At 32.0% G+C, this 23,435-nt stretch overlaps 2 protein-coding genes and 1 pseudogene across 3 annotated transcripts; 2 read left to right on the forward strand and 1 right to left on the reverse strand.

Moving 5' to 3' along the window:
• Positions 1 to 534: 534 nt before the first annotated feature.
• Positions 535 to 6,502, forward strand: LOC149059067 (uncharacterized; annotated as a pseudogene). Its single transcript, XR_016190102.1, has 9 exons — positions 535 to 542; positions 1,006 to 1,546; positions 1,635 to 2,068; positions 2,184 to 2,315; positions 2,400 to 2,611; positions 5,140 to 5,338; positions 5,430 to 5,754; positions 5,874 to 6,214; positions 6,323 to 6,502. The product of XR_016190102.1 is annotated as an uncharacterized LOC149059067 (transcript).
• On the reverse strand, positions 2,895 to 4,525 carry LOC149059068 (uncharacterized). The gene is made up of 2 exons (XM_089218683.1): positions 3,031 to 4,525; positions 2,895 to 2,958 (listed from the first exon to the last, which is right to left on the reverse strand). Exons 1-2 carry the CDS (start codon positions 4,508 to 4,510, stop codon positions 2,930 to 2,932), a joined length of 1,509 nt encoding a protein of 502 aa, XP_089074809.1. The 5' UTR covers positions 4,511 to 4,525; the 3' UTR covers positions 2,895 to 2,929.
• Positions 6,503 to 17,356: 10,854 nt separating the features above from the next.
• On the forward strand, positions 17,357 to 18,544 carry LOC149059069 (uncharacterized). The gene is made up of 2 exons (XM_089218539.1): positions 17,357 to 18,147; positions 18,223 to 18,544. The coding sequence occupies exons 1-2, from the start codon at positions 17,357 to 17,359 to the stop codon at positions 18,542 to 18,544; spliced, it is 1,113 nt and encodes a 370-aa protein (XP_089074665.1).
• The last annotated feature ends 4,891 nt before the right edge of the window (positions 18,545 to 23,435 follow it).

The raw sequence follows: 23,435 nt of genomic DNA on the forward strand, positions 1-23,435 counted from the left end.
AATAACGCCGTTATGGTTATTTAAGGGTTAATGATGATAGTATGGTAAAAGACTTTTATCCATTGTCACCAGAAACTTCAACAAATATATTCGAACCAACATTTAGCCTAAGTACCATGATCTCAGAAAACGATTCGACTTCAAGGTAAGAAATTATATTATTACCAATAAAAAAAATATGAAAGACACATAGACACATTTTTTTTTGTTTTAGAAGCATTATTGCAGTTCATATTGTATTGTACATTGTATAATTTAGAAAAAAACATTTTTTTTTAAATTTTTTTTTTTAAACTTATTTTATTGTTAATTTTGATCCTTAATAACGCCGTTATGGTTATTTAAGGGTTAATGATGATAGTATGATACACGACTTTTATCCATTGTCACCAGCAACTTCAACAAATATATTCGAACCAACATTTAGCCTAAGTACCGTGATCTCAGAAAACGATTCGACCTCAAGGTAAGAAATTTATTATATTATGCAATACGCTTTTTTTTTGTTTTATCTCTCTCTGACCCACGCGCAACATGGCAAAGTTTACGTTCACAATAGATTATAATCATAAGAATTTTTTAAATTAGAGTGAAATGTCCTCTTATACAATTTAAAGATAAGAATATAAGATATTATTATCTAGGGCATCTCATAGGCTTTTTATTATATTTTAATTTTAAAGCGAGTTATGAGTATTTTATAAAATCAAAATATAATAAAAAGCTATGCTATGCCCTAGCTAGATAATAATCTTATCTTCAAATTTTTTAAGAGGTAATTTCACTCAAACTTTGGAAGTTGTTATGATTATTTAAATTATAATTTATAATCATTATTATGAACGTAAAATTTGATATGTTGCGCGTGGGTCGGAGAAAAAAAATAAATAGTGCTCTGACATCGTCTTGAACAGCTAAACATTATTTAGTATACCTATACATATAAAAACGTTAGCCTGTATTTGTATTATTAAAGAAGTATTTTGAATTTAAAATTGTTTTTAGAGTTGAACATGATGTATTAAATGGCCGAAGAATAGTTGACATTAGTTATATTTTTAAATCAATTTCATCAGTATGTCATACACCATTTGATTGTTCATTTAAAAATATAATTTTTTCTCATGAAATTCGTAAAGGATTTTTTTCTGAATTTCATTTTGATTGTTCTACGAGTATGTGTCGTAAAAAAGAAATTATTTATTCTGAACCCCCAATTTTAAATGAGAAATTAACGGTAAACACTGCAGCTGTCACTGCCATGTTAAATACAGGGCAAGGGCATTCCCAATTGGATCAATTTTCAGCCATTTTAGATATGCCTTGTATGTCTAATAAAACATATCAGAAAGAACATGAATTCGTGGCAAATAAAACACAATTAACTACATGGGAATCGATCGAAGAGGCTGGCAAATAAGAAGCACGATTAGCTATTGAAAATGGTGAAGTAAATAGTAATGGTATACCCTTGATAACTGTCGTTGCTGATGGCGCGTGGTCAAAAAGATCCTATAAACATAACTACAATGCATTATCTGGAGTTGTACGTTTTTATTTTAATAATTTTATAAAATATTAAAAAAGGCGGGCAAGACTATAATTTTAATATTTTAATATTTACTAATTTTTAGGCTTGCATTGTCGGTTATAGAACAAAAAAAGTATTATTTATTGGAGTACGGAACAAATACTGTTCGGTATGTATGAAAGCTAAGGCAATAAACAAAGATCCTCCAAATCATATTTGCTATAAAAACTGGAACAACACTAGCACTTCTATGGAGTCAGATATAATTGTAGAAGGTTTTCGACAAAGCATTCCTACACATAATATAATTTATCATAAACTCATAGGAGATGGAGACTCTAGTATACTAAAAAAAATTATGATGTCAAAACCGTATGGATTTGATACGGAAGTACAAAAAATTGAGTGTAATAACCATATTTTAAGAAATTATTTAAATCGCATAGTGGATATAGCATCTAGGAGAAAAAGTTCAAGCGGCGTTGTCGTCCCTGGTGAGCTACGAAAAATGTTAAAGGAACGACGTTTAAAACTGAGGTAATTTTTTTTAATCATTGAAAAAAAAATAGAATAATATGCTGCTTTTCCCAGTCTTGTATTTATTTACTAGTCTTGTCTTTATTTTATATTCACAATACAAATTATATTACAGGTCCGGAATTACATACGCAATTAAATATAGATCGAAATTAGACGTCCCTTTAAATTACAAGATCACTTTATTAAGGGAGGATATAGAAAATGGGCCTTATCATGTTTTTGGTTCTCATGACAAGTGTGCTAAGTGGGTTTTTTCGTAATGTGCTTATTTAAACATAAAAAAAGGTTATAGACAAACTTTATTATAATAATTAATGATTTTTTTTAGTTATTTTTGTGATGGACCTAAACCCGGGGAAAGAAATATAATCTCCGAAATGGAAAATTGTGGACTTTGGCAAGATATTTTGGGAGCAAGAAATTTAGTTGCACATCATTCTGATAGTCTCATTCATTTTGTAAACAACAACTGCGTGGAAAGTTATAATAGCGTTGTTGTTAAATACGTAGGTGGTAAACGTGTTAATTATTCTTTTAGAGGCAAGTGTTAAAAATAATAATGGGTTTAAAAAAATATAAACGTAAATGTATACTTAATATTATTAGTTATTACCAGGGTTGGGATTTTATAGCACTTAAAATTGCATAAATATGCGCTATAATATGACCTTAACTATCGCTAAATATGCGCTAAAAATATGCAATAAAAACAACAAAATATGCAAAAAAAATGGAAATTTATTAATTAATCACTTACAAATTTGAAGTTATTATAGGTAGTTACTTAAGTTAATTATCGCTAAATATGCGCTAAAAATATCCAAACAACAATACGTACAACAATACGGTATACGTAATTCAGTCACTCTGGTCAGAATCCTGAAGGGCTGTAAAAAAAATTACCCAATTAATTATTTTCAAAAATTTTAAATAAAAAGTAAGCGATTTAAAATGTTTACCTTGAGTGTTACATTGGATTATTAAATGCTTGGCCAGATTATCAAATTTGAATTTACGGCGGTTGTCAGCCAACAAAGTCTTGTACGTCGAAAATGAACGTTCGACGTCCACTGACACAATTGGTGCGTATTTGAAATATACAATATCGCTACATGTAAGTTCACCAAGTAATTCACCAATATTTGTATTTTCATCCCCATCCAAGATATTTGAAATATGTTTCAATTTAGACAAACCACTATTTTTTTCTAAAACGTTTTTTAATTTTATGTATATAGGATGGTAAGGTTCACCATTTAGTGTTTTCAGTGTTTCTTCGATATCTTTAATAATATTTAATGATGTGGCTAAGGACAGATTTTTTGCTTGCAATTTATCAATGGCTACAGATAAAATAGAAAAATTTGATTTAATGTATGCCAAGTTATTTTCAAGATTTGGTTTGTCTAAACATTTTTTTGCTTTTTGAATACTAATCGCATCTTCTTGGTCGAGTAATCCAATAATATGACGAACAGCTTGTATATTCTCGCAATAATAGGTAGCTGCATTAATCCAGGTTCCCCAACGTGTAATAACTGGTTCTGGCGGAAAGTTTACTCCAGGAAGTTCATTTTTAAATAATTGTAACCGACTCGGAGCTTTTTTAAATACTTGTTTAACACTTGCTATTAACTTATCCACTGTACTGAAATGAGATCTAACTTGTTCTGCTACTCTGTGTAAACCATGGGCTGCACACGTCACGTGTAGCATTTTAGAATAGAAAACTTGGAAAGCCGTCCCTGCCTTTACCATATATGGTGCGGCGTCTGATACAAATAAAAGAACATGTTCATGTTGTACTCCGTTCGGCCACAATATACCCATTGACTTGTTGAATAGCTGGCTGATAGAAGAAAAATTTGTTTTTCCTAGTTCTTCAGTATGAAGTAAAAATACAACGCCTTGACGATCGGCTTCAAGACTGCCGACAATCACATTGGCTATATACCGTCCTTCGACATCGGTTGTTTCATCGATACTGACCCATATTCGCTTAGAAGATAATTTAGACCGAATGTTTTCCATAGTCTCGTTATATATATCATCCACATATAACTTTCTTAACGTGGTTTGATCTGGAATCGGATTTTTCATGTACGTTTCAAGAAATTGTCGAAATATTGGATTAGATAATTTATTTAAAGGAATGTTTGCCGCTATAAATGCTTTACATAAATCGACATTAAAAGAGTTTTTTTGGTACCTCGTAAGAAACTGTTGTTTTTTTTCAATTTTATTTTGATGGCGTTTCGTTGCATTAATATGTTTATCTGTCTTTAAGTGCTGAGTTATGTTAAATTTTTTTTCACTGTTCACTTTACACTCACATAATTGACAAAATAATACATTGTCATCTACCTTAAACACTTCTTCTCCGAACTCTGATACAAAATTATTGAGTTTACACAAAAGAGATGACTTAACTTTTGACATTTTAAAACAAAGTTACTGCACATAAACGGCGAAAATACAATGTAACACGTGAGTAGGTACTGACTACAGGCACACGAGACAACTAGGTACCTATATAAAATGAATTGACTATAGTCTATAATACAACGTTGATAATCGGCGATTAATAATCGCAGTAGAAATCGACAAAAAAAAAACCCAACAAAATTAGCAGATAACAAAAATTAGAACCAAATACCTAAAACTAAATTATCGTAGTATTATATTATACCTATATATTAACGCTGTACGGCATTGCATCATAGTAATCGGCCTATTTACTTAATCTATAGGTACATTTACAATTTATTTGATAATTCAATTGAGAAAAATCTAAAAACATGTTTACTAAAATATAATTTCATAACATTTTGACAGATTTTGATTCAAAAACAGGTAAAAATGCAAAAAAATCTCAAAAAACCCAAAAAAAGCAGTAAAAACTAAAAAATCGTAAAATATGCAAAAAAAAAGCAAAATAAAATTTTTAATTTGAGTTCTCTGTATCATGAAACACATTTTTAGCTTACTCTGCTATTTTTTAAGCATCTCATAAGAAATATGCAAATGCTATAAAATCCCAACCCTGGTTATTACTATATTAAATATAGGCTCTTACCAAGCCCGTTGCGATACGGCTGTCAATGCGTTCAACGTCGGCCCTTCGTATATTAGCCATTTCCATAAAAAAAGCTACTTTTCATAGTCCAGGATTGTTCACGAAAAAATATATTAAGAGGATACAAAAAAAGAAAAATGATATTAAACGAAGAAAATTAAATCAACCTGGGTGCATATCAATTACATTTTGTGTTTATATAACTATAACTATAATTAATATTGTCTATTGTAATTTTTATAAATTTTTATATTTGTTTAATATTTTTTTCAAGATATAAAGTTAAAAAAAATATATTTCCACACGGACCTGACGAAGACTATGGAGCAGTAGAACAGCCTTCTGAAATAGTTGATATGCCAATTGAAGAGTATGAAATTAAAAAAACCTTGTTTCTAAAAAAATTAAAACTCACAAATGAAGAAATAAAATTATTGGAAAGAAGTACTATTAATCAATCACAAAGCGATGAATGGCGAAGGCAAAGAAAAATGAGACTCACAGCTTCAAACTTTGGAAAAGTTGCCAGATTGAGATCAACCACTTCTCGCGAAAATACAGTCAAATTTATTTTATACGACTTATTTCGTGGTAATGCTGCAACAAAGTAGGTCAATTATGCATTACACTCACCCATTTTTTTCTTTATTCTTTATATTATGTATAAAATATTTATTATATGGGTTACTTATACTACTTTCTCAGTCATAATAATAATGTTTTTAGATATGGAATTCAGAATGAACCTTTGGCAAAAAAAAATTTGGACTTAAAGCTTGGGTCAGTAATATTACCCTGTGGGCTCTTTGTTGATAATGATTTGCCTTTTTTGGCTGCTAGTCCAGATGGTTTGATAAGTTATGATTCTATTGTTGAAATTAAATGTCCATCATCCATAAAAGATTATACGCCGGAAGAGGCCTTTTATGAAAAAAAATTAAAATGTATTTCGTATAATGATGGAAATTTACAGCTGAAAACATCACATGCATACTTCTATCAAATTCAGGGACAACTACATATAACTAATAGGAAGTTTTGTTATTTTTGTATATGGACACCTAAAGGTAAAAATTATTATAAATGAAGCTTAAATTTATAAGTTAAAAGAAAATGTATACAATTAGCCATTTGTTATATAAAATTATAATAATAACACTCATACCAATTAATAGGACTTACAGTAGAGAAAATTGAAAGGGATGACAAGTTCTGGATGGATATAGAACCAAAGTTGAAGAAGTTTTACATGGAATGTTTACTTCCGGAAATAATTGATTCGCGACTTGACCGAGGACTTCCACTTAGAACAGGCTTATAATATTATAATTAGATACCTATTATAATAATGTATAATAGTACAATAAATTGAATAAAATAAAAAAGTTTTTGCAATGATGAGTATTTTTTTGACTCTCAAATAAATACAATTTAGGTAGTATACAGGTAGGTAATAGGTAATTACATAAAAATATAAACGAAAAAAATTAAGTCTAAAAGGCGAATAAAATAATCATAAAAATTACTTTATTATTTGAAATAAACGCTTGTTATTATTGTATTATTACGAGTAATAACTTACAAGTTACAATAGTTATATACTTATTTTACCTATCTTTATATTTAATTACGAAAATGCCTGCGATCAATGTTCGTTGGGTAAAAAATAAAAATTTAAAATTACGTCAGGCAGCGAATGATATACTATCTAGTATCTATAATAATAATTACTATTGATGTACATGTACTATGTATATTTATTATATTTTTATACAGGACAGGTAGTGTAATTACGGGACGCCGTCATAATCGAAGATAAGAAATATCATAATGTTGCGGGCCGTAGTAGTCATGTGGGTGGGCGGGGGCACTAACACTAATGATGGTTTACTACAAACACAAATACACGCCACGCACGCACGCACTATGGAAATGGCCTTAAAATTGCCTATACTTAGCTCCTTAAAAACGGTCGGTATCGAATCCCCTTAATATTATTTTATATTTATAAATTGGTAATGAATAAATAAAATAAAATTTTTAAGTTAAGCCATCATTTTGGAAAACGTGTAGGTAAAAAAAATACATTGAAATAATTTATTTGTTTTATTAGATTTTATAATTGATTGAATTATGTAAGTAGTACTTACCAAGTACCTATTGTAATTAATACAATTACATATGTTTATTGAAAATAGTTAGACTTCCATTATATTGTGTTATTTGTTAAGCTTTGATAAAAATGTATGATAATTTATTGTACATGAAAAAAGAAAATTAACTTATTTTGAACTAAGTTAAGTTACTTTTTTTCAAATTAACTTTTAACTTTTAACGAGTTAAATAAATAAGAAAACTAACTTTTAACTTTTAACTTAACTTACATTTTTCTGTATTAACTTAACTTAACGAGTTAAAATAATTAGTTAACTTGCCCAGCCTTGCTTTTCAAAAGTATTTTACACAAGACTACATGTATGTGTTAAACTATATGGCTATGTCTACACTTATAATATTGTAGACTATGTTTTTATGAGATGAATAAAATTGGTAGATATAATTATTTTTAATTTAATTCAAATAAAAATTTCATGATCTCCACGAATATATATTAACCATTATAATAAAATATATCCGCACATTTCACCATGTCCTCAAAAAACTTCCAGTCGATCCTAGGTCCTGCCGATTTATTAATTTGAAAAAGTAAACATTTTTTTTTATCAAACATTTGAATTTTTAAAAGGATTAGGTTGGTACTCCAAATAATTTAATATTTACTACGAGTTAATTAGTAAATGATAACTTTTTTCCATTTAATAATAATTTTCACATTGCTTGTTTAATTGTTTATGTACTATGTAGTATTGTAGTTTATATAACACTGAAATAGATTTAAAATTAAAAAAAGAGTAGGTCAGCATTGCGGTGTAGAAAGTTTGTCCATCGTCCCTTCGGTCCTCGGACAGGATAGTGTAGTCTTACAGTTTCGATTTGAATGCAATGATTACATTCGATAAAAAAACGATTCTGAGCGGACGAAAGAATATTTTTATTTTATTTGATATTTAAATATTATTCGTTTCTATGCTGATAAATAAAGCGTTTTTTGAAAAGCAAAATTGAAATCCAGTTCTTTCGTAATTTTTCAGTGGTTTTTTACCGTGGCGTTAAATAAGAGAGAATCAAAAAATTACTTTCTTAAAGTACCACCAGGATCCAATTTTATGAAAAAAAGATACTACCTATATAATATGTGGAAATCGAAGCACTACTTCTGGTAGACATTTTTCTAACAGGATAAAAAAAAAACATTATTGTAATACCAAAATTAAGTCAAAATGTTGAAAAGTTTTTAAGATATATAAACAAATGAGCGATAGGTTAGTTTTGATAAAAAAAGTTAATTGCCTATAATTTAAAAATAAAAAAGTTAGACCAACTATTTAAAGGGTATTTTTTCATCATTTTTGGTATACTTTCATATGACGATGGCCAGTCACATTCCCCCTTTTTGGGAGTGCACATTTTAAACTTGGACAGTGGACTTGTGCACCCCCCTAGTTGAGCCAATGGCCAAATTATTCACTTAAACTAAACACTCATCTCCAAAAAATTATAAATTAATATATTTTAGTAACTAACAAATATTTGTTTATTTATTTGATTTTACAAAAATTACATTATTAAGGTAATTATGTACCTGTTATATATAAACTATAGTTGTGAACGAATCAACGAAAGTATAGGTACTTTTTCTATATTAAGTGACAAAAGCAATTTGAGGGACTTTATTCGTCAAAAAAGATTAAATGCTTTGATTTAGAATTGTTGTAACAGGTCAACGAATTAGTTAAGAAATCGTTTAGAATCATTCTAGGTCATTCTAAACTAGTTTAAATATTCGATTATCTGCTGGAACTCAATATTTTTGCGATTCTTTCGTAAACCACTGAGGCATTAAATATAAGGTGTAACAGGACTATTTAACAAATTTCCACTACAAATATTACTATATTTGTCAAATAGTACTGTTACACCCTGTATATAAAAAATTTGTACTCTGACTAAGTTGTTAAACCTCAAAAAATTTGCAACAATTTTTGGAAAAAGTTTTTTCACTGAATTAAATAGGTTATAAATGTGAATTTTTCTATCTTAGGATCAATTTTAAAATTTTTCAAAAACATGAATTTGATACCTTGGCGAGGCTGCGTTGATCCTTGGAGATTTAAAGACAATGCGACCAATATCGAACGATTTAGGTTATATATTATGAATTTAAAAAAAGCGGGTAAGTGGATGTCGCTTTGCTGTACATTAGGGGGTGTGGTGGACCTCTGACTAGGGTAGGTTAAATTTGAATGCAATGATATAGGTATCATTGTATACAAAAAACGATTCTGAACGGAGATGATTTGTCGATCTAGGATATATTATATTTAAATATTGTCATATATTCTATTTTGAAACAAATATTTTAGGACGCATTTTGCATAAGGCATGGTTAATCAATTTTTCCAAAAACATTGCATGTAGTTATCATAATTCATAATACCTTATATTATCATACATATTACATTTACATATAACATATAACATATAACTGGTTTGAGGATAAATCGTTATCGTTACGCGATTTCATAAAAATTTAAAACTCAAACGCTCAAAACATTTTTCCTACAATGATGCTTCGAGTTTTCTCTATAGCTACTTGAAGAAAAACTTATAGAAAACTTAGTGTTGTATTTTTAATCCTTAGTTATAAATCCAAACAATTTTATGAATTTTAAACTACAAAATAATTTGCAAATATTCATGGGTTGACGAATTTTTGTCAATATTTGAAATTAAAATACTAATAAAAATTTAATTTGAATTTCCGGTGGACATTTTTTTTGTGATAAAGATTGAAAAATTTGTAAGGAATCTTGTATTAAATTTTCAAATCTTAGATTAAAAAAGAAAATTTTTCATGAATTTCTAGCTTAAAAAAATTTGTGTATTTTTACTATTTTGTCAAAATTCCAAATTTGAATGCTTATAAAAAAAAATTGTGACGATGAATTTCTTTTGTTTTTCAATTGCTATTGTAACAATATGTTAAGAGCCTTGTATTAATTTCTCAAGATTTTCTACCCAAAAAATAAATTTGTATTGATATTAATTTAAAAAAAACTAATAATGATCGAAAATTGCATATACCCTATGAATAGTTCAACTTAAGTTGAATTTTTTTGAAAATTGCATGTGGATAGAATATATTTATATAAAGATTCAGTGAAAATTTCATGTATCATTTGTTTTAAAATTATTCCAAAAACCAAATTGATTTTGTCGAAAACTGATTGTGCATAAAAATTCCCGTTGTTTCCTTAATTTTTAGTTTGTTTATCCCGATTATTTAGATAAATATTGAGAATTTTTTACTTTTGACCCCCTGTGTACCTATCTAGTTGGTTCAAGTATCAACTAGATTCACTCTCTGATCGAATAAAGTACTGAAGTGAAAAATCAGAGTACTTTTACTGCCCCAAAACGTGATGACAGACACAAAAAAAAAATATTCATGGTTTTAACGAATTTTTGTCAATATTTGAACTTCAAATGCTATTTTAAAAAAAATTGTGCCTATGTATTATTATAATTTTTTAATCACTATAAGAATAACTTATGAGAAACTTTGTATTGAATTTTCAAGTATTTTGATAGGGCCAAAAAAATTTTATCGACACTTCAAAAAAAATTTTTCTGAAAAATTGAAAATTAAATCATGTAAAGAAAATGCCAATTTAAATAACTGGTGAAATGTTCAAGTATCTACGACTTATACTTTTTGAATAATAACAAATATTTAAAATCGTTTGAGGATAAATCGTTATCGTTACGCTATTTCGTAAAAATTTAAAATTCAAAAGCACTTAAAATTTTTCCTATAATGATGCTTTGAGTTTTCTCTAGCGCTACTTGAAGAAAAATTTATAGAAAACTTAGTGTTGTATTTTTAATCCTTACTTATAAACGCAAAAAATTTTATGATTTTTCAACTTTAAAATTACTTGCAAATTTTCGCATTTTCGCAGATTTCGTAAAAATTTGAACTAGAAACGCTTATAAAAAAAAAATTGTGTCTAATGATTTTTAATTTTTTTTTTAGCTACAATAAAAATAACTCATAAGGAACCTTGTATTAAATTTTCAAGTTTTTTTGGTCATCCAAAATTTTTTTACTGACCCTTCAAAAAAAAATTATCATAAAAATTGAAAATTTCAGTGGTTTATAAATAACTCAAAAAAAGTCAAAACATTTTGAAAATTAAACTGTATATAAATAATACTAACATAAACATTTGGTTAAAATGTCAAGTATTTACAGTGATTAGTTTTTGAATTGCAACCATATAAGAAGACCAATTTGGTCGAAAACTGGTTTTGCTCATTTTTTTTTTGTTTTTATGCATGAAAATTGTACTGAATTTTTATATAAGTATATTCTATTCACCATGAAATTTTCAAAAATATTTGACTTAATTTGAACATAGGTATTCACTAGGTATTCAATTATCGATCATTATTCGTTTTTTTTTAAATTAATATCGATAAAAATTTATTTTTTGGGTAAAAAATCTTGAAAATTTAATACAAGACTTTTAACATATTGTTAAAATAGCAGTTAAAAAATAAAATAAATGCATAGTCACAATTTTTTTTATAAGCGTTCAAATTTTGAATTTTGACAAAATACGTAAAAATCACAAAAATTCGCAAATTGTTTTAAGCTAGAAATTCATAAAAAAATTTCTTTTTAAATCTAAGATTTAAATTTCAATACAAGATTTTTTACAAATTTTTCAATTTTTATCACAAAATAAATGTCCACCGGACATTCAAATTAAATTTTTATTAGCATTTAAATTTCAAATATTGACAAAAATTCGTCAAAACCACGAATATTTGCGAATTATTTTGTAGTTCAAAATTCATAATATTGTTTGTATTTGTATCTAAGGTTATAAAATTCAACACTAAGTTTTCCATAAGTTTTGCTTCAAATAACTATAGAGAAAATGTGAAGCGTCATTATAGGAAAAATGTTTTGAGCGTTTGAGTTTTAAATTTTTATGAAACCGCGTAATGATAACGATTTATTCTCAAACCAGGTATAAGGTATTATCAATTATGATAACTACATACAATGTTTTTGGAAAATTTGAATAACCATGCCTTATGTAAAATGCGTCCTAATTGAAAAATAAAATATTTGTTTCAAAATAGGATATATGACAATATTTAAATACGTATAATACATATATCCTAGACTGACAAATCATGTCCGTTCAGAATCGTTTTTCGTATACAATGATACCTATCATTGCATTCAAATCTAACCTACCCTAGTCAGAGGTCCACCCCACCACCTAATGTACAGCAAAGCGATACCCACTTTCCCGCTTTTTTTTATTGTCCTTAAACTAAAGTATAATCCACCATAATTAGCAGTAATATTGAGTATTAGTTTATTAAGTGATATATTTAGTTGAATAAAAAGCTAAAATTGTATTTTTCATATACATGGGAATACTGGGAAAAAAAAACCATTTGATCAAATAACCATATTTTATCGATATCAGTGATATCACTGATAAAATGTATTAGTGCTACATTAAACTAATAGGTAGAATTGTTTTTACCTCCCTAAAATTATGTCTATAAATAATTTAAATACATTTATTAAAGAACTATCCATATCAAATTCTTACTTCAAGTATTATTATTGTTAAATCAAGTATATATACAGGGTGATTCTTTTATCAAACAACACTTATTATTTAAAAAAGTATTGACTTTTTTCAAAATATTTTTTTACATAATTTCAAGTTGTTAAAAACCAACGCTTTTATTAAAAAATTATATTTTTAAATATTTTTTATCCTTATAATTTTTTAAGTTTTTTACTTTTTTGAATGGCAACATAGTTTTTTAATTTCATGTTCCAAAGCAGAATATTTTTCTAAAAATTTTGATACATAAAAATCGAATTTAGGACGAGTAATTTATGAGTTATAAGTATTTAAATTTTAGACAAACGGAGTAATGGACAAACATTTTGCGTGGTTACCACTCCACTTTGCCAATCTAAACTTTAAATGCCTATAACTCATAAACTACTAGCGCTAAATTCGAAATTTTAACGTAATAATTAATAAAAAAAATAGCTTTATTAATTTATAAAATTTTAAGTATAGGTTACCATTTAAAAATCAAAAGTTGATAGTGGTTTATCTAATAAATATAAGGGTGAAAAATATAAAAAAATAAACAATTCAAGAAGAGTGTAAACCTACAATTTTGAAAAAAAAAAATTTGAAAGAAGTCAATACATTTTTAAATAATGAGTGTTGATTGATAAAAAAATTCAACCTGTATATTCATAGGCGCCCGCAGGGAAGGGCAAGCTGGGGCATTTGCCCCCCTGGCTTTTTCAAAATATTTTTATCAATTGAATGTTTTAAGATAAATATTACTATATACTAAACAACAAATTTAAATTATAAAATAAGTTGTAATATAATAAAATATAATATCATTGTATAAGAAAAACGATTCTGAATGGAGGTGATATGTCAGTCAAGGTATATGAACAACAATATTTTAAAAAAAAATTGAATTACACATTTTTTAGACTTTTCGGTTACAATATGAATTATTTATGAGGATCTTTGTTTTAAATTTTCAACCCTTAGTTATAAAAACCTAACATTTTATAATTTTTTAATTACAATGATTTATAATTTTCGAGATTTTGATAAATGTTGTCAAAATTTGAAATTTAAATGCTTATAAAAAAAAAACTGAGCCTATGTATTTTCAATATTTTTCAACTGCTATGCTATCAATATATCTGGAACCTTGTATTAAATTTTCAGACTTTTTGGCCGACCAAATAAAATTTTATTGACAATTATAAAAAAAAAAAAAAATAGAAAACTGAAAATGTCTGTAAACAGCTCAAAACAAAAATCAAAATGTTTTCAAAATTTTATGGTGTATGGGAAAATGAAAATATAAACATTCAGTACAATTTTCATGCATCTACAATTATTCGTTTTTGAATAACAACCAAATGAGAAAACCTATTTGGTCAAAAACTGGTTTTGCTTAAAAATTCCCGTTTTTCTGTCATTTTTTTTTTTTTGTTTTTCTCGATTTTTTTGAAAACTGTTGGAAAATGTTTACTTTTGACGTCTTTAATGCACCAAGGATATTCACTATTACATCAGAAAACACCCCCAAAGTTTGAAATTGAAGCATTATTTCGAGTAGTTATGCTGTACACAGACACACACACAAAAAAAAAAACACATCAAAAATTATTTTTTTATTCACTCGATACCTAGGGATTCCCACTCGGCAGAGAGTCAACTGTCAATAAAAAATATTGGAAATAAGTACATCTGAGCAAATTTTTTTATAGATATTTTAAATAAATACATACCCATTATCAGAACTATAAATTGTTTGTATAAAAGTATAATATTATGATAAAACCCTAGGCTGTCTCCCATCAGAATCGTTTTTTGTATGGACGAGGTCCGTTCGACTCCTATACCATACGCCAGAGCTAGCTCCAGTTTTTACGTACCAATGGTTCACAGGAAAAATAATAAATCATTGGGAGTTTGTACTTCAAAATTAATTAGAGATATAGTTAAATGGTCAATAGTAGGTATATGGTTAGTATATATGGTAGTTTGAGAAATTTTTTCTTTTTTAATAGACTAAAATAGGTTTGTTGGGCGATTTCTAAAAGTCACTGGGAGTGCGAGCACCAAAATTAATTTGATATGATTTTTTTTATTTATAAGTGTTATATGTGATGTCAAGTTATTCCAACACTATATTTTGTTTATATTGTAGGGCTTTTAATATTGTCCGACAAATTCCAACAAATGTCCAACAACGTCCAACAAGTCCTAGTGGAAGTTGTTGGAATGTTTTCGAAAAGTTTTGATCACTTTGTATAGTATTGGTCGTGTACTTGGCACTACAAACTTCAAAGTCACGTAACTTTTCTAAACTTTTCCAACAAATGTCCAACAACGTCCAACAAGTCCGAGTAGGAGTTGTTGGAATGTTTTCGAAAAGTTTTGAGTACTTTGTAGTGTTGGTCATGTACTTGGCACTACAAACTTCAAAGTCTCGTAACTTTTCTAAACTTTTCCAACAAATTCCAACAAATGTCCAACAACGTCCAACAAGTCCGAGTAGGAGTTGTTGGAATGTTTTCGAAAAGTTTTGAGTACTTTGTAGTGTTGGTCATGTACTTGGCACTACAAACTTCAAAGACTCGTAACTTTTCTAAACTTTTCCAACAAATTCCAACAAATGTCCAACAACGTCCAACAAGTCCGAGTAGGAATTGTTGGAATATTTTTGAAAAGTTTTGAGTACTTTGTAGTGCCAACTTCACGTACCTAGAAAAGTTAAAGCTTTTTGGTCAGTATATAAATTAATTGGGTGGCCGAGAATATAAATTTTGAATTTCTGACAGGCAAACAGAATACCCAGCAGCTCTAGTTCAGTCACGGCGTAGTTCCTTTCGGCACCACACAGTGACCTACTTGCGAACGACAGGGTATTGCGTTGGCCCGCAGCGTCAATTTGGAAAAGTTCTGCTCCAAGTCCTATGTACGAGGCATCGGTTTGGATACAGAAGGGAATATTAAAATCGGGGTGGGTTAATGATATTTGAAGGGAGAAAGCAGTTTTTATTTTTTGGAAGTCTATTTTATTTTGTTCGGTGAATATCCAGGGGGTGTCTTTACAAATGAGATGGGACAGGGGGTTTAATAGGGAAGCATGATTTTGGGAAAATTTACGGTAGAAATTACAAAAGCCGAAAAATGATTGGAGATCTTTTTTATTGCGGGGTTCGGTAAAATTTTGAAGGGCGTTGACTTTATCGGGGTCCATGATCATACCGGTAGGGGATATAAAATGACCGAGGAATTTAATTTGTTGTTACGGAATAAACCGAGACATAAAAAGGTCTTTATCAAGACCACTAATTGACCAAAAACGAAGCGGTTTGACAGATGAAAACCACACCAAGTAAAGGCGAACGGCAGCACAACGGTGTGATTTTCATCTCTCACAACAGAGGCTCGGGCCAATCAGCGACGGACTAAGTTATCGAAATGGGTATATATACCGGACGATTTCGATAACTTAGTCAGTCTTTTCCAAACCTTCAAACTATCAACATTCATCAAGCACAACAAGATAGAAGAAGGACCAAGACCAGACACCAGACCAGACCACCGACCGCCGACGATCGACGACCAGACCGCTCCACGGCAATTGTCATCGTCCGCCGCCGAGAACCGACAACTACGCCGCCACACGGCAATTATCAACAACCGGCCGCCGAAGAACGATCACTACGCCGCTCCACGGCAATTAGCATCGCCCAGCCGCCGCGGACCGAATACTACGCCGCCACACGGCATTTAACATCGTCCAATCGCCGAAGACTGACGAACCGCTGCTACACGGCGTCGCTCAAGCATCGGCCGCCGACAACATCGCCGCTACCGGTCAGCCATCAACATCCATCCGACGACGACGCCGCTGTACTGCTATAAGCGTCGGATGCCCAAGATCAACGACGATACGGTCCCGGCAGACCACACCGTCGACAACATCGCCAACCGCTGATCCATCGCCGTTCCGCTAACGCGATTATTAAAAGGGCCCTTTTCAGGGCCATCACTGGATTACATCGGCACTTAATTAAGTTGTCCGACCCGAGCCAGGTTCGCCGTCGGAGTGCCGCTTTGATTTAAGTCTGCACCGACGACGGCCGACTCCCTAGCCTACACATGTTATGTTAACCGCATATTGACATTCCTAATATTGTAAAGATAGGGTCCGGCATTAGCCCGACCATACGCCCAAGTGCCTCCGATTGTGTCGACTCACTTAATTAAGTCTGGTCGACACAAATCGACACTTTTCTCAACCCTATAAATTGTAAACATAATTATTTTATACATAGCAATAGAAACAACTAATTACTGAATACAACAGTCTTTTTATTCACGACGCGGGTCGTCCAACCGGACGCACCGTATCAACTGGCGCCCAACTAGTGACTCAAAGACCACAACACCGAGATTAAACAAGAACAGTTATTGAACGCAGACAAAATGGTGAGGAATAACACCGAGCGAATCCAACAGCTGGAGGATATAATACAGCAATTGCGAATAACAATAGAACAGCAAGAAACAGGATTGACAGAGTTAAGAAATCATATTGCAGATCAGAACAAAAAGCAAGAACAGCAAGATCAACAAATTTCAGCACTAAGACAACTAATAAATGACACAGACTCCAAATTAACAATTGAAACAGCAAAATATGAAAAAGATATGAGGGCCATGAACAACATGAGATCAGAAGAGACAACACAAAGAACAAACAATATTGACATAACAATGCCGAACTTTAGTGGGGAAGACAACGAACATCCGAAAATGTTTTTAAAAAATCTCGATACTTATATAACACACAAAAAAGTAACAACGGCGGATAGAATAATCGTTATAGAAAACTGTCTAAAGGGAAAAGCGGCCAAATGGTTTAGCATGATAAAAGATACAACCCCGACAGAAGACACATTCAAACAGCTATTCCTAAAACATTTCTTCTCTGAAGATAAACAATGGAGTATATTCATAAAATGCACAGAAGCAGGGAAGAAACCGATAACAAACAACTTCCAGGAACACTTTCATATGTGGATGGCAGAACTAAAATATTTAGATTCTCCGAAAATGACTGAAGAACAGGCAATAAATTTAATCACGAAACATTTTCCAGTCGCATTCCAGGCGTATATACAAACTACTAGAGAGAGAAAATTTTTAAATATATGGGAGAAGCTAGGCGAACTAGAGAATAGCCATAATAAACAGATAAACGACAATCCGCAAAAGGATCAGGAAACAATAAACATAATAAAGAAAAAACCGCATAATAACCAGGTACAGCAAGTTACGAATCAATATGGGCAAAATAATCAGACACAGCAATTCGCTAACCGATACAATATACAGCAACAACCACGAAACAATAGCTATCGGCAAGGGCAAAATAATGCAACATATCAAACACGACAGCCGATTGGGAATAATCAAAACCAACCAAGTACACGACAATCAGTTGGAGAAAAAACACAACAAAATCAATACAGCCCGAAAGCAGTAAATCACCTGGCAATATACAACGAGGAGGACGAAAAGTACGTAGAAAATGGTGTGGAAACGGAGGAAAATGATGAGTCAAAAAACCAGGAATGGGGGACGATGGACCTGGATCAGCCACTGTCATAAACACCCCTGACCAAATACAAACCACAAACAAAATAGCAATACTAAAAGCATCGGACCTGTTACAGGACGATGAATACGACGAAGAAATAAAGAAGACAACAATGAAAGGATGCCCATACGTTAAAATCAAGATTAAGGGCACAACGTACGAAATGTTAATAGACTCCGGGGCAGAAATAAGTGCAATTTCGGAGCACTATCAACAATTAATAATAAACGAAAACCCTAAAACACCAACAATTCCGGTAAACGGATTACACATATACAATGCAATAGGGGACAAAATGACAAAGATATCGACTCAAATATTACTACAAATCCAAATTGGAGAAAATGTATTGCAATCACCGTTTATGGTAATAAAAAACCTTAACGAAAACGGAATATTAGGAAATGATTTCCTGGAGAACCATGAAGCATCAATCGATTTTAGGAAGAGAACATTGGTATTAAAAATCAATAACAAAATACACGAAATACGACTGATGGATAAAACACAAGAAAATCCGGTACACCTAAGAGCAATATCAACAAAGACTACCACAGAAACTCACAAGGAAAATAGAATAAAAAACCTACCAGGCCACTTGCAAAATAGGTTAGACAAACTAATTCATGATTTTCCGGAAGTATTCAGTAAAAAACCAGGCAAAATAAAAAATTATTGGTGCACAATACGCATAAGGGACAGCAAACCAATTAACCAAAGACCATATCCGATACCTATAGCAAAAAAAGAGGCGGTAAAGAAAGAAATAAAAAGAATGATGGATTTGGACATCATTGAGGTATCCAGATCACCATATTGTCTACCCATAGTACCAGTTTTTAAAAAAAACGGTGAAGTCAGACTATGTTTAGACGCTAGAAAATTGAATGAAATCATTGTTCCTGATCGGGAATGTCCAATGACAATCGAAACAATATTTTCAAAATTTGAAGAAATCAAGTGCATAAGCACATTGGATTTGAGGTCAGGTTATTGGCAAGTGCCATTAGAGAAAAATAGCAGAGAACTATGCTCATTTTTAGTCGACGGGAGAAACTATTCATTTAAACGAATGCCTTTCGGATTAAACATAAGTGGAGCAGAATTCCAGAAAAGCATGGACAAAGTACTGGGACCATTATTACATACATTCGTAACGATATATGTAGATGATATTTTGATCACGTCAATAGACGAAGAGAGCCATTACGAACATATCAAAACAGTATTAACAAAGTTTAAACAGTTCAACATTACTGTTAATATTGACAAATGCAGATTTTTTTTGAAAGAGGTACCATTTCTAGGTCATATTATCTCCACGGAGGGATTGAAAATGGACCCTGAAAAAATTAGTACAATCCAGGCATTCAAAACACCATCAAGGATCAAGGAGGTGCAAAGCTACTTAGGGTTCTTAAATTTCTATAGAAAATATGTCAAAGATTTTGCGGAGATCATCCAACCACTTATAGAACTCACAAAAACTACAAAAAAGTGGACATGGGAGAACAGGCACCAAGAAGCATTTGACAAATCAAAGAAAGCGTTCTTAGACAAAGTCATAATATCATTTCCAAAACTACAACAACCGATGTATATCAACACGGATGCATCTGAAGTAGCAATTGGAGGAGAACTATTTCAGATCCTAGATAATAACGAACGAGCAACATTAGGATATGCTAGCAGAACTCTTAAACCACCAGAAAGACGATACACGACAACTGAAATAGAGGCATTGGCATTGGTATATTGCTGCAATAAATTTAGGCAATATATATTGGGAAATAAAACATTTATTTTAACGGATCATCATGCATTAACATTTTTAAAACAATGCAGATTGACCAGTGGCCGATTAACCCGATGGACGTTGGCGTTACAAGAGTACGAGTTAGAAATCATATATATTCCAGGCAAAGACAACGTAATCGCAGATACATTGACGAGATACCCGAGAACGACAGACAATAGAAACGAAAAAAAATTGTACCTGAACAAAATAATAATAGAAAGATACAGCAAGGAATTACGAAACGACATCGATAATTTAAAACAATTGCAGGAACGTGACAAAAGAATAAGCAAATTAAAAATGAAACAGTCGGAACATATTACGATTAAGGACGGGATAATATTTGTAAAAGACAAAGAAGATTGGCAAATCGCAATACCAGAACAAATGGCAAGAAGACTCGTACGAGGTACACACACGATATTCGGACATCCAGGAAGATATAAAATATACCATTTAATTAGAGAAATAGGAACATTCAGAAATATGCACAAAATTGTCATGGACACAATCAAAAGTTGCGATGAATGTCAAAGAAACAAACCAATTAACTATGACCCGAGTGGACCAATCAGAATACATAAATCAACCAAAATCCTAGAAAAGGTGTCAATCGATTTAATGGGTCCGTTACCTACGGGCAGAGGAGGGGTACACTTCATTTTGGCAGTATTGGATACATTTTCTAGATACATAAAATTATACGCATTAAAGAAAGCAACGTCAAAAGCCATAATAAATCGACTAGAAAAAGATTATATACCCACGATTGGGTCTCCGGAAGCAATCCAATCTGATAATGGTACGCAGTTCACATCAAAACTGTGGAAGGAAACACTGAAAAAGTGGGATATAAAAGCAATATATTCAACAAAGTACCACCCACAGTCAAATGCAGTTGAGAGGTACAACAGGGAGATAGGACGATTACTACGCACGTACTGTTATGACCAACACAGAAAGTGGCCAATATACCTGGGCCAAATAGAAAAATGGATGAATAGAGTAAGATCAGAGGTAATAGAAATGACACCGGAGCAGTTGATGACGGGAAAGAGACCAAAACATGAAATTGAGAACTTGGTCACATTCCCAGAGAGTCATACAAAAAAGAAGCGCCAAGAATTAGTAAATTGGGCAGCTGAAAGAGTTTTAATCAAAACAAATAAAAGAGAAACTAGAGCAAAACAAAAAAAATACATCTCGTTCAAACAAGGGCAAATGGTATTAATAAAAAACCATCACTTATCAAACGCAGAGAAAAATGAAATAAAAAAATTATTCAACATCTTTGAAGGGCCATACACAATCACCAAAGTCATCAGTGAAAACACGTTAGCAATTATACATCCTACATCGAAAAAGGAACTTCTGATTAACGTGGCAGAAGTACGTCCATATTACTGTATGGACGAACTGAATTAAGAAAAAAAAAAAGAGAAGACCCAATCACGTCACAAGAACGACGGACCAATCATCGAATAGAAATTGGGTCGAAAAAAACTATATAAGATGAGTTTGTTTTAAAGAAATTAAACAGTCACAATGGCACTCGTCTCGGAAGCTAGACAGAAAGAACGAGAGCTGGCAGCAAAAGCAAGGAGGAAACCTATAGAAGAAGAAAACTTGTTGGGATTAGTATCAATCCAAGCAAAAAGAATGCATGAGGTACCGTATCAACTGGCAATATGCAACACACCAGAAGAAACACAAAGAAACAAAGACAAGCACCTATATATCATTCAATGGGTTACGGAAGTAAATGCCGCAAGAAAGAAACAAAATACTGATTGGAACCAACCAATAGATTGGAGAATGGTAACAGCCACAACATTACACCAATATATCCCATTTGAAAAACAGAACGTCAACATCGCCCAGGCGGTGAATTACGTACAGAATCAACTGGCACGATTCGAGCGTCCAACGAAAATACGCAAGATAGAAAACGAACCAACACTGATATGGCACATGAGCAATAATCAGCTGCGAACGGCTGTGTACAAAGCAGCACAAACACGCACACGTTTATTCCGAACGTTTTAAAATTTGTGCTAGATGGTTCCCACCCCGGCACAAATCTGGGGGGGGTTCTGTTACGGAATAAACCGAGACATAAAAAGGTCTTTATCAAGACCACTAATTGACCAAAAACGAAGCGGTTTGACAGATGAAAACCACACCAAGTAAAGGCGAACGGCAGCACAACGGTGTGATTTTCATCTCTCACAACAGAGGCTCGGGCCAATCAGCGACGGACTAAGTTATCGAAATGGGTATATATACCGGACGATTTCGATAACTTAGTCAGTCTTTTCCAAACCTTCAAACTATCAACATTCATCAAGCACAACAAGATAGAAGAAGGACCAAGACCAGACACCAGACCAGACCACCGACCGCCGACGATCGACGACCAGACCGCTCCACGGCAATTGTCATCGCCCAGCCGCCGCGGCCCGAATACTACGCCGCCACACGGCATTTAACATCGTCCAATCGCCGAAGACTGACGAACCGCTGCTACACGGCGTCGCTCAAGCATCGGCCGCCGACAACATCGCCGCTACCGGTCAGCCATCAACATCCATCCGACGACGACGCCGCTGTACTGCTATAAGCGTCGGATGCCCAAGATCAACGACGATACGGTCCCGGCAGACCACACCGTCGACAACATCGCCAACCGCTGATCCATCGCCGTTCCGCTAACGCGATTATTAAAAGGGCCCTTTTCAGGGCCATCACTGGATTACATCGGCACTTAATTAAGTTGTCCGACCCGAGCCAGGTTCGCCGTCGGAGTGCCGCTTTGATTTAAGTCTGCACCGACGACGGCCGACTCCCTAGCCTACACATGTTATGTTAACCGCATATTGACATTCCTAATATTGTAAAGATAGGGTCCGGCATTAGCCCGACCATACGCCCAAGTGCCTCCGATTGTGTCGACTCACTTAATTAAGTCTGGTCGACACAAATCGACACTTTTCTCAACCCTATAAATTGTAAACATAATTATTTTATACATAGCAATAGAAACAACTAATTACTGAATACAACAGTCTTTTTATTCACGACGCGGGTCGTCCAACCGGACGCAC

The sequence above is a fragment of the Diuraphis noxia genome, unplaced genomic scaffold, assembly GCF_037042655.1.
Source record: "Diuraphis noxia isolate RWA-SAM2 unplaced genomic scaffold, SU_Dnox_SAM2 contig0002, whole genome shotgun sequence".
Classification (NCBI taxonomy): domain Eukaryota; kingdom Metazoa; phylum Arthropoda; class Insecta; order Hemiptera; family Aphididae; genus Diuraphis; species Diuraphis noxia.

What these genes read in the sequence shown, in the direction of transcription:
- LOC149059069 (XM_089218539.1), top strand. Translation starts at nt 17,357, where the DNA reads ATGGTGAGGAATAACACCGAGCGAATCCAACAGCTGGAGGATATAATA. An exon ending in ATAAACGACAATCCGCAAAA is followed by an intron (nt 18,148 to 18,222) that starts GGATCAGGAAAC and finishes GAATCAATATGG; the next exon opens with GCAAAATAATCAGACACAGC.
- LOC149059068 (XM_089218683.1), bottom strand. Translation starts at nt 4,510, where the DNA reads ATGTCAAAAGTTAAGTCATCTCTTTTGTGTAAACTCAATAATTTTGTA. An exon ending in AATCCAATGTAACACTCAAG is followed by an intron (nt 2,959 to 3,030) that starts GTAAACATTTTA and finishes TTTTTTTTACAG; the next exon opens with CCCTTCAGGATTCTGACCAG.